This window comes from Hemitrygon akajei, chromosome 11 (assembly GCF_048418815.1).
Source record: "Hemitrygon akajei chromosome 11, sHemAka1.3, whole genome shotgun sequence".
Lineage (NCBI taxonomy): Eukaryota > Metazoa > Chordata > Chondrichthyes > Myliobatiformes > Dasyatidae > Hemitrygon > Hemitrygon akajei.
This window is the reverse complement of record NC_133134.1, coordinates 23,318,242-23,330,527: the sequence shown is the minus strand read 5'-3', so window position 1 is coordinate 23,330,527 and position 12,286 is coordinate 23,318,242. Positions and strand designations below refer to the sequence as shown.

General features: G+C 41.2%; 1 protein-coding gene across 19 annotated transcripts in view; it reads left to right on the top strand.

The window, feature by feature from the left end:
• Positions 1-12,286, top strand: part of mapk8ip3 (mitogen-activated protein kinase 8 interacting protein 3) — a 198,221-nt gene that overhangs the window by 161,192 nt on the left and 24,743 nt on the right. For 18 of the 19 annotated variants that reach the window (XM_073060424.1, XM_073060425.1, XM_073060422.1 and 15 more), the window contains 3 exons: positions 4,550-4,698; positions 10,061-10,232; positions 11,007-11,120. In XM_073060424.1, coding sequence (XP_072916525.1) covers positions 4,550-4,698; positions 10,061-10,232; positions 11,007-11,120 — 435 coding nt within the window. The remainder of the gene's footprint in view (positions 1-4,549; positions 4,699-10,060; positions 10,233-11,006; positions 11,121-12,286) is intronic. The other variant, XM_073060408.1, reaches the window with a different exon arrangement.

Below are 12,286 nucleotides of genomic sequence, written 5' to 3'. Positions count from 1 at the left end.
CGTGGCCTAAGGTAGAAGGAGATGAGTTATTAACTTCAAACTTTCTGCATAATCACTCAAAGAGTCGAACTGCATGTGCATGTAACAAGAGCTGTATAACTCATCTCCTGCTATCTTAGGCCACAAATTTATCAATCACCTCGCTGTGGACCACTTCTACAAAGAAGGGATCCGTATGCTCCACGACCGCTGGACTAAGTGTGTAAATGTAGACACAAAGTACACTGCAGATGCTGTGGTCAAATCAACACGTACAAACAAGCTGGATGAACTCAGCAGGTTGGGCAGCATCCGTTGAAATGAGCAGTCAATGTTTTGGGCCGAGACCCTTCTTCAGTCCTGACGAAAGGTCTCGGCCCGAAACGTTGACTGCTCATTTCAACGGATGCTGCCCAACCTGCTGTGTAAATGTAAGAAGGGACTATGTCGAAAAATAAATGTGCTAGGTTTTCTAAAATTGACTCCTTCTACCTTAGACCACGAACTTATCAATCACCCCTTGTATTTTTCTTATGAAGGGATGAACAAGAAGTTGTGTTCAGTGCTCCCTTGGTATGTCAGGGATGTATCATTTTAACTTCTGCAGAAATTAACTGGTTTGTCTGAAACCGTCATTCAAGGGAGGAACCAAACCACCTACTTTCCTTGATTTAACTGAAATATGTTTCTTGAAAACTTTTTTAAAGGAATGAACAACTTTTAAAAAATTTAAACCTATTTGGTCCTGGTGAGGTTTCGTAGAATGTACCTAGGTCATTTGAAGATAAATTGTCAGGGTTGAAAATAACTGTTATAAAATAATAATATAACAAAGGCGATAAGGTGGAGGATTGTTCATGGACAAGGTAGGCCAAAAGAGCCTCCTTCTGTGCTGTGTGTTTCTATGATTTTCTGAAATATTAGCAAAACCACTGTGAACTGTTTTTACTATCTGCTTTGTTAATTGATATCATTCATGATGCAGTACAACTCTGCTGTCCAGTTGTTCAGAAATCCTAAACAGAGCCATTATGATACAGCACAGGAACAGACCCTTCAGCCTAACTGGATCACACTGACCACAACATCTCCCCGGCTAGTCCCAGTTGTCTGTGCTCAGCCCATAATTCACCAAGCCCTTTCCCCTCCATTTGCCTATCCTAACGCCTGTTAAATTCTGCAGTTGTATTTGCCTTGATCACTTCCTTTGACAACTCATTCCAAGTTATCCACTACCCTCTGTATAAAGAAGTTACCCTTCAGATCTCTTTTAAATCTCTCTCCCCTGATACCTTGTATCCATACCCTCTAGGTTTGGGCTCCCCAACCCCGAAGAAACGACTATGATTGTCACCTTATTCATAACCCTCATGATACAATAAACTTCTTTGAAGTTACCTTTCATTCTCCAATGCTGCAAGGAATAAAGATAAAGTTGGCTAACCTCATCATATAAATCAGGCCCTCTAGTTCAGACAGCATCTTCATGAATCTCTTCGCACCCTTTCCAACGTAACAATGTCTTTGCAATAATACGGTGACTAAACTATGCACCCTGACTGATGAAGGATGGCAGGCTAAACTCCTTCACTCCCTGTCTGCTTGCATGACTGCTGTCAGTGAACAATACACTTCTGCTCCCAGGTCCCTCTGTTCCAGCACACTTGTCAGTGACCTGCTATCCATTTTATGCGTCTTATTCTGATTTGATTGTTCAAATGCATCCTCACATTTAACCAAGTTGAAATCTATTTGCTATTCCCCAGCCCATCTCCCTAACTGATCAAGATCTCTTTGTAATTCAAGGTCACCTGCATCACTATCAACAAGATCCCCTAATTTAGTATCATCAGCAAACGTGCTAATTGTGCCGTGTGCATTTACATCCAAGTCATTTACATAAATAATGAATAAAAGTGGCCCCAGACTAATCCTGTGGCACGCCACTAGTCACAGGCTCCAGAGAATTGACCTTGAACCATCACCCTGTTTCCTACCATTGAGCCATTTCTGAATCTGCCTTGCTTGCCTCCTCCCCGAATCCCATGTGACATATAAAAACAGGCATAAATGAGTATGTCCCCACAAAGTCATTCAGTCTTCCCCAACCAGAATGAACTGTGAGATGCACAATCTCCTGATAGATTACCGTAGTAGCGTTCAGGTCTGACGACCAAGTAAAATACAAGGGGTTCAGGTACGATCTCAGGAAAGCCATCTCGTGTACAAAGTGGCAATTCCAGACAAAGCTTGAATCACTGAAGGATTCTCGACAGCTGTGGCAGGGCTTGAATGCTATCACCTCCCTCAAAGTGAAACCAAGCGACATAGGTAACAAAACGTCTTTGTTCTCTGTGATGAGCTCTATGGCTTCAGTACTCAATTTGACCATCAAAGCGTGGTCGTACGTTCACAATCTGTCACAGCTCCTGACGACCCTGTGATTTCAGTCTCTGAGGCCGACGTGACAGTGTCTTTCAGGAGGGTGAACCCACGGAGAGCATCCAGCCCAGATGGGATACCTGGCCGAGCACTAAAGACCTGTGCAGATCAATTGGCTGGAGTGTCCACCGCTATCTTTAACCTCTCACTTTGGCAGTTTGAGGTACCCAGCTGCCGCAAGCAGGCTTCAATTATACTGGTACCTACCCTGTACCTAGGCTATCATCCCCTAGCAGGTGCATCCACTGTGATGAAGGGCTTTGAAAAGCTGGTGATGAAATGTATCAACTTATACACGAGAAACGACTTGGATTCACTCCAATTTGCCCACTGTCATAACAGGCCCAGTTGCCATTTCATTGGTGCTTCACTCACATCTAGAACAACTGGACAGTGAAGATGCATACATTAGGATGCTCTTCATTGACTACAGCTCGGCATTCAACACTGTCATCCCCTCAAATCCAATCAATTATCTTCAAGACATACAGTTGGCTTCAGTACCTCCTTGTGCAACTGGCTCCTGGATTTCCTCACTTGCAGACGCCAGTCGGTCTGGATTGTCAGCAGCACCTCCTCCATAATCACCATCAGCACAAGTGTGCTTAGCCCCACCTGCTCTACTCACTTTATATTTATCACTGTGAAGTTAACCACAACTCCAATGCCATATTTAGATTTGCTGACGACACAACTGACGTTGGCTGAATCAAAGGTGGTGGTGAATCAGCATATAGGAGAGAGATTGAAAATCTGGCTGAGTGGTGCCACAACAACAACCTCTCACTCAATGTCAGCAAGGAACTGATTATTGACTTTGAGGAGGAAACCAGAGGTCCATGAGCCAGTCCTCATCAGGGAATCAGAGGTTGAAAGAGTCAGCAACTTCAAATTCCTTGGTGTTATCACTTCATAGCATCTGTTCCGGTTGCATCTCGGCGTGGCACGCAAACACCAACACCATTGGATGGAATGGCCCACAAAATGGAGAGGGGAGAGCCCAGTCCACGTGGGTAAAGCCCTTCTCAACACTGCGCACATCTACACCGAGCACTGTCGTAGGAAATCATCGTCTGTCATCAAGGAGACTCCCACCATACTCTCTCTATACTGCTACTATCAGGAAAGTGGTACAGAACCCTCAGGGTTCTCACCACCAGGTTCAGGAATAGTTATAACCCCTCAACCATCAAGCTCTTGAAACAGTGGGGATAACTTCACTCACCCCATTACTGAACTGTTCCCACAATATATGGACTCACTTTCAAGAATTCGTCATCTCCATGTTCTTGACATTTATTGCTTATTATTATTATTATTTTTTATTTTTGTATTTGCACAGACTGCTGTCTTTAGCTCATTGGTTGTATGTCTTGTTGGGTGCAGTCTTTATCTCAATGATACTATTGTATTTCTTTGTATTTACTGTGAATGCCTGCAAGAATATAAATCTCAGAGTTGGAAATTATCTGTACTTCGATTATAAATTTACTTTGCACATTAACCTTATGTTCCAGATCAGCCTGCCTTGCTGAACCTTGTCAAATATAGATACCATTCATTGCCCTACTTTCATCTGTCCCTTCGTTACTTCTTCGAAAAACCTCAGAAGATTTGTTAGATGTGACCTCCCACACACACAACCATGCTGACTATTCCTGATCAGGCCTTGACTATCGAAGTGATGGTGGATCTTGTCCCTTAGAATTTTCTCCATCAACTTACCTGCAAATGAAGTCGGGCTTATCAGACTGATAACTGAATCGCACTGATGCACTCTGTTGATTCATATGCATCCTTTAAGCTTACTGGGTCCCTGGTTCCTTTGCCCCTGTTAACCTTGTGTGAGAATTGTGCCAGAGGTGTACCTTTTAACCTTATTCGTGAAGATTAGTCAATAATTTAACTGTATGGGAATAAGAATATTATTCAGAATTATTAATTAATCCAATGTTGTGTCCTGATCATAAGCAGTGTTTTGCAGAATATCATTATGATTTTCATTAAGAACATGTCTCTCATTGCATGTTACCAAAGAGGTTGAGAGATTCTGAAGGAAAATTGGGGGAAAATAATGCCACACGTGCAATTGTCTGTTGTAGAAACAATATGCTCTTTTCCTGAACAGATGGTCAGTGGGATCTGAGTAATTACCACCTTATGGACCTGCGGCGTCCAAACCATTCCATCCGTTGCATGGCTGTGGTGCATGATAAAGTCTGGTGTGGCTACAAGAACAAGATCCATGTCATCCAGCCTAAAACAATGCAGATTGAGGTATGCTCTTGGCAAATCTGAGATAAGTAATATTGTTGTGGCGAGCACAGCTTCGGAAGTCTAGCTGCTGTTATGTGATGTTGGAAGTATCTATCAGCTATTCTGCTTTTCGATATCTCCATCTCCATAGTTGTTTGCCTGTCTATATGCCTGTCTTTACACGGACCACATCTGTCTCTACATATCTGCACATCTGTCTGCATCTGCACAGTGTGCAGAGAAAGGACCACATTCAGATGTAATTCATTCCTGGGTAATTTATGCATTGATCAGTGGATGGTTGCTGCCGTAGTTGGTGGCAACGTGATATTCATGCAGCTCTTCAGCACACCATGCAACGCTGACCAACTGCCTTACATATAGGTCTCTCCAAATGCAAAGCACCCCAAGTGTAGAAACAATATGTTCAAAGATTCCATTCAGTATCAGAGAAATCAGTATAATATTCAACCTGAAATTCTTTTTCTTCACAAACTTCCACGGAAACAGAAGAGTGCCCCAAAGAATGATTGACAGTTAAAATGTTAGGTTATCTTCGGGTGGAAAAAAAATTCTTCCTTGGATCCCTTCCAAACATCCTCCACTTTACCTTAAAACCATACCTTCCACTTTTATACACTTCTGCTGTGGGGGAAAGTTTTCCTAACTATCTAGTCTATCTGTGCCCGTCATCATTTTGTCTTCCTCAATCAGGTTCTTCCTCAGCTTTATCCACTGCAAGGAAAACAGTGTCCAGTCTCTCCAATGAACTGAGATGTTCTATCCCAGGCCATAAAGAGCTGTACAGCAAAGAAGTTTTCCGTTGAAACTCTGGTAGCTGTCTACGTTAATCCATTATCCCACATTACACCCATATCCGTCCATTCCTTTCCTTTTCCAAGTACCTGTCCAAATGCCTTAGAATCATATCTGATTCTACCACTAACTCTCGCAGCTTGTTCCATGTATATGATTGCCACAGTAGCGGAGCAATTAGCGCGATACTATTACAGCTTGGGGCATTCCAGAGTTCAGAGTTTGGTTCCTGCTTTTACAATTGATCATAAATCCTGCCCATTAAAGTTTTGTCCCATAGTTTACTATTGACGTAAGGCCTACTTACCTGTTATTTTCTGAATAGCCCCTGCAACCCTTTGTTTAAGGAAGCTATCCTAGCCTTCACTCTTCTGGTACCTCAAATCTCTTCCTTTGTCTCTATAGCATCCTAAGATAGATCCACATCAAGTCCTGGGATTTATCCACCTTAACGTGTGCCATGATCTCTGACACTTCCTCCTTCCTGACACTGACATATTCCAAAGTATCAGTGCATCCCTCCCAATGATTGTCGTTACTGTCAATGACACCATCCCTTTCCATTGTCAGCCATGAAGTTGCTAATCTTTCCACTTGTATCTCATTGGTTAATGTACACTGCAAACAACAAGGGTCCCAGCACAGATTCCTACGATGCAATGCTTATCCTAAAAGCAACTCTCCCCATCACCCTCTGTCCAGTGTTCCAAAGTTCTAAACCTTTAGAACGCATTTCCCCACATAGAACCTTGTCAAAGGCCTTATTGAAGTTGAGCTATGATCTGCTGGAAGATCCTACCAGTTTGAGCAGCTTCTGTGGGAGGGATGAAATTGTTGATATTTTGGGTTGAAACCCTATATCAGGTCCTGCTGTTTGTTGCTCCAGATTCCAGTATCTCCTTATTAAAGTTAACATCAATCACACTACCCTTATCAATAAATTTTTTACCTCCTAAAATATTCAATCAAATTAGCCAACCAGGATGTCCGCTCTCACAAAACCATGCTGATTATCTTTGATTAAGACTAGTCATTGCAAGCTTAGATTAATCTTATCTCTCAGATTTGTTTTTCCAAAAATCCTCCTTGCCACTGACTCATGGATCTATCCTAGTTGCACTCTTTAGGAAAGCTACCATATTTGCTATTCAGCAGTCATCTGGCGCCCCAACTGCAGCCAGAAAACATTTGAACTTCTCTGTCCGAGTCCCCAGAAAATTCCTCCCTTGTCTCCCATAAAGCCTGACAAGACACATCTCAAGATACTGAAGAATGTATGCTGATGGAACTTGGACAGAGACGGAGGATTTGTAAAATAATTCTGACAGTTTAATATGATGCCTTAAGTGTTTTTAGATCGGGATCGATTTTTAAACCAGATAGTTTTAATAATAAATTGCCTCAATTGTTGAAATAAGTGGGGGAGAAAAACAACTTCACCCATTTTTATTTAACTGGTTTTGTTACTTATTTTTATTCTTGCCTTTCTGATTAAAAGCGAGCATTGGAAAAATAGAGCTATATAATTCATTATCTGTTGCTTTATCCCTCCTGCTGTGTTTTATGCAAAGTAGGTTATTCAGTGTCAGCTGAGTAACTTTCGGTATTTCATTTGGAATGAGTACATTTAAAATGGTAGTTGCCTTTGGCTGGTTAATCTCAAAATGAGGCAGAAATGCACAAACTAGGACGGGCTGATTGATTGCCGAGGCTTTATTCTTGGAGCTAATCAAGTTTGTCATTTTCAAAATATTAAAAACTATTAAATTAAGGTTAGGTTTATGTAATTTCTGAGATTGAATACTGACACTTATTCCAGTGAAAAGCTTGAATGTCTTCTATGTTGATGAATTTGGGTTTCTCTGTATAATCTGGAAAATTAACAGTGGGGTGCCTTGTGACCTGAATCAGCTGTCCCTACCTTTAATTCTGACAGATGAGGAGAGGTTTTATTTCAATTGTTTAATTATTTCAACAGTAACATGAATGTATAGAGCAGGGGCTCCCAGTCTTTTCTACGCCATGCACCCTCACCATTAACTGAGGGATCTGAGGACCACAGGTTGGGAACTCCTGGTGTAGAGCAATCATTATGGTATGATGCTCTTTAGATAGATAGATAGATAGATACTTTATTCATCCCCATGGGGAAATTCAACTTTTTTTCCAATGTCCCATACACTTGTTGTAGCAAAACTAATTACAATTTATCTTTTATGTAGTAGTGAAATAGCAATGCATTTTCTACTGAATCCCACTTCGTACTTTACACAACTATTGTTAAAGTTCTGAACTGTCGTCCAGGTCCCTTTGCAACCCTCTATCTTTCCAACCCCCTTGCAGCATTTTGCTGGCCCACTGCTTCCTTGTTTTGCAGGTCCCACTGTTTCTTTTTAGAACTCTAGCTGCGGAAGAAGCTAAATAAACTCATTCTGCTCCAGTCTCATAAGCAGTCTATTTTGGTAGTGAACATGCTGAGATCAAAGAAGATGGATTTGTATTGTGCTTAATCACTGGAATGCCAATTTATCTGATGCTGTTTATAAGCTGTTGTTCTAGACACTTTACTGTAAACCAAGTGAGGCCCTGTTAGATAGAGTTCTGTGAATTTAATGCTTGAGAACTAAGAATAATTCAATCATAGCATTTTTAACCAAGCTGGTACAATCAGAAATTCATCTAACACTAGAGATTTGAATGAAATAAGGAGGGAGAAGATGCAATATATTTATATCCTCAAAGCAAACAGTAATTCATATCCTGTGTTTTATATGTACTGTACAAAAGCATTAGGCACATGTATGGGATGCCTGAGATGTTTACAGGCTACTGTAATTTTTTGTGTACTGATGCTGCAAAAAATAGAACAAATTTCATGACCTATGTGAGTGATGATTTTCTCTGCCATTTGTCCCACATTCCCCCCCCCCCATGCCCCTCCACTTTTGCCATTCCAAACACCTTTTGCGCCACTTGTAAAAGCAGGATGTCCTAATGGCCACCCATTTTAATTCCACTTCCCATTCCCATTCCGTTATGTCAATTCATGGCCTATCTACTGTTGTGATGAGGCCACACTCAGATTGGAAGGACAACACCTTGTGTTCTGTTTGGGTAGCCTCCAACCTGATTGCATGAACATCGATTTCTCTAACTTCCAGTGATGGTCCACCCCCCCCCCCTCCCAACTTCACTATTTCCCATTCCCTTATCCCTCTCTCACCTTATCTCCTTGCCTGTCCATTGTCCTACCCCCTCCCATGGCCTTCTGTTCTCTCCTATTGGACTCCCCATTTTCCAGCCCTGCTCTCTTTCACCAATCAACTTCCCAGTTCTTTACTTCATTTCTCCCCCCCACCCCCCCACACTCTCGGTTTCACCTATCACCTTGTGGTTCTCTCTCCCCTCCCCCACCTTTTAAATCTACTCCTCATCTTTTTTTCTCCAGTCCTGCCGAAGGGTCTCGGCCCGAAACGTCGACTGTACTCTTTTCCATAGATGCTGCCTGGCCTGCTGAGTCCCTCCAGCGCTTTGTGTGTGATCCTTTGCTCCTGCCTGATTTATGAACTTGCTCTTTGCTCTAGATGGATACTGTACTGTGCAAAAGTCTTATGCAGCCTAGTCTAATACTTTTGCACTGTATTGTAGAATACATGATTTTTAAAACAGTGCAGTAGTTGTGATTAAGCTAACTATTCTGTTAGATAACTTTAGGGTACACTTATTTCAGCTTTGATTCCTAGTAACTGAACTCTGTTTCACAAACCAAAAGAAAATCATCATCTGTTGTACTTGAGTAACATAAATATTCAAAGTACAACCAATCCATTCATGTGATCTTTATTCCATTATAACACAGGTAGCTTGTATCCCAGATCCATCAATTCCTAGCAATTGTTTTGTGTGGGTACTTTTAACTTGGTCGAGGAACACACCCTCTGATTTCGCCATGTTAGAAATTTTAGTGAACGGGGAGATGAAATGGGTTGTATGACAGGTACCCAATTGAAAATCACTGGTTTTCAATGTAGCAAAGTTCGAGACGAAAACATGTTGATTGAACTGACCTTGCATTTTCCCAATCAGTTGCCAGCTACTTGTAGCAATGCAGTTAATTTAAGACTGCGTGCGTGATTACATGAAACAAAAGGTTTTGGGTAGCTTATTAAGGTCAACATACAGCACAGTCTAAGTGTTATACTCCCCAAAATATTTCTAACCACCCACAACATTTATGGAATTATTTGAATGATTTTCAGTGTTCTAATGGGGTTGAGGGAAAATACAAGCTGTACACCTGGTGAGGGGAAAATCGTTATCTTATATTTGGAATTCTGAATTCCTTCCCAGAGGTGGAAGGATGAGTTAGATAAACTACTCCACCTTCTGCTCTATTAGCACATAATATGTTGCAATTGAATGTGCACGTCGATGCTTGCACTGAAAGAAGGTGGGAGAATAGGTTGTCAGGGTTTCCATCACAATACAACACCAGCACACTGTGATTCTTAAAGGACTTAGAACTGTGGAATCATCTACTTGATCTCAACTTCCCATTTTCCAACAGAAGTCTTTTGATGCCCACCCAAGAAGGGAAAGCCAAGTGCGGCAGTTGGCATGGATTGGAGATGGGGTCTGGATATCAATTCGCCTGGATTCTACCCTGCGCCTCTATCACGCACATACACATCAGCATTTACAGGATGTTGACATTGAGCCTTATGTTAGTAAGATGTTAGGTGGGTATGCTTTCCTTCATTTGTTAAGTTTGGTATTGACTTAAGCACTGAATTTTTATACCTTGGCTAAGAAAATATTATAAGTGTTTGAAAATCCTCGCTTTGTACAGGCCATAATTGTGCCTCACTGGCCTATTTGACCACTTAATGTACCAGAGGAAAGGAAGGGGCAACTGTGCATTGTGATATGTTTCCATGTAAATTTACTCCTGTTTATTGATCAAAATCTGTTTTGTCAAGAGGTCTGACCAAGAACTACTGAGAGTTGAGCTCAGTGATGATTGAGATTAGAGTCTGGTCATCATCCATCACTGAACCACTGAAGAAATTGAGGGTGTAGCAAGAGAGTTGGAAACTCTATTGAGGCCGCTTGAATGAGATGCGGCGGCTTTACTGAAGTCATTAGGCCTTTTAAATTGGAATGTATTGCATTTTACACTGCTGAAATGTTCCGTAATGAAATCAGTTTTTTCTTGGAGTGGTACTAGCTTATAGAAGCAAGTAAGTGAAGTATTAAAAATGAATTTCGGTGAAAGATCAGCAAAAATTCAGAACAGCGTAAATAGTCAGTTTTACAGCCTTTCTCTGAGGGGTGAGGGAGGATGTTTGCTGAGTGCCAGTAGGTATGTGAGAATGTTTAGGTCAGGATCACTGGATTTGGTCTTTAAGATTATATTTAAATTTCTGCAGCATAGTTAAGCTCCAACTTTTTGCTGTGTGCTGTTATGATCTGAACGTCGACTCATTCTAAAACTCTCCCACTTTAATTGTCAGGAACTGGAAAATTGGGGTTCTCCTTTGTGCGGATCACAGCTTTGCTTATTGGCGGAAACCGGCTTTGGGTAGGAACTGGAAATGGAGTCGTTATCTCTATCCCATTGACTGAAAGTAAGTTGACACGGTCTGACCTGGAAGGTAATGGGGATTTTCAGTGTAAATTGAATGCATCAAGTCGACAGGAAATCTCCTATGCCAAATGGCAGTAAAGCTATTACATCTCTGAGTAGAAGATGGAAACATGGAGTGTGAAAGTGTTTCCTATCAGGGTGTTACTTACTCCCAGAAGTATCACTTGAACTTGAAATGTTCTACTGGTCGAATTTGTATCTGTACATTTTTTACACTGTGTGTATTTCAATAATTTATTTACATATTGTTTTTGGATCGACTTTGTACATTTCTGACAGGTGCTACCAGTACATTAATAGTCCTAGGTTTAAAGATTACTGATGACATTGGTGTTTTTGTGGATGGGGCCTTTCCAAAATGTAGAAGGTGTCATCTGCAGATTTACTAAATTATTTTCATCAATATATTGCAGGTTTACAAGTGGGAATATGCTTAGATTAGCAGACCATGCCATAAGACCATAATACATAGGAGTAGAAATTTAACTCAGTACCCATAACTACACAGTGGTGATCCCAATCGCTGCATGTGTAATGCATGAGAGCTTATCTGTTCTCATTAACAAATGATTTGAATATTAGATTTAAAAACTTGTCTACAAAATTGTAGCTTAAAATCATGCATAACTTTTAAAAATACGTTATAAACTCTTAACTAGGGCTGTCAAACAATTGGAGGGAAAAAATGTTATTAATTGTGTGTTTTAAGAAAAGCATCAGGCTGTGGTTTAGTTTAACAATATCAATGTACGCGTACAGCTGGAGGACTTGGGTGCTTACGAAAGTGGGTCTTGTCCTTGCAAGGTAGTGACAGATGCTTGACTGCCTCCCCAGTGTGCCAGTCGAACCTGCCTGAGAGGGGATGGCCTGTCCTGAAGTAGCATTGAGGACAAACCACCAGAGCCACTTCATCAATTAACGCTTGATTGTGAAGGACTATCATCTGTGCCCTCTCCAATGTTCCTGTAACATGACCAGTACTAGAGCAATGAATATTAACAGCTGTGGAATACATTTCAAGGATTACTTCTATACTCTTCTGAGCCATCGTTGATAAAGAAGAGCATCTTGTATGCTTGATGGTCTTATTTCCTTGTCCTGCTATCTTTTGAGGGTTTGTGGATGTTCAGATCAAAGTGTCTGCTT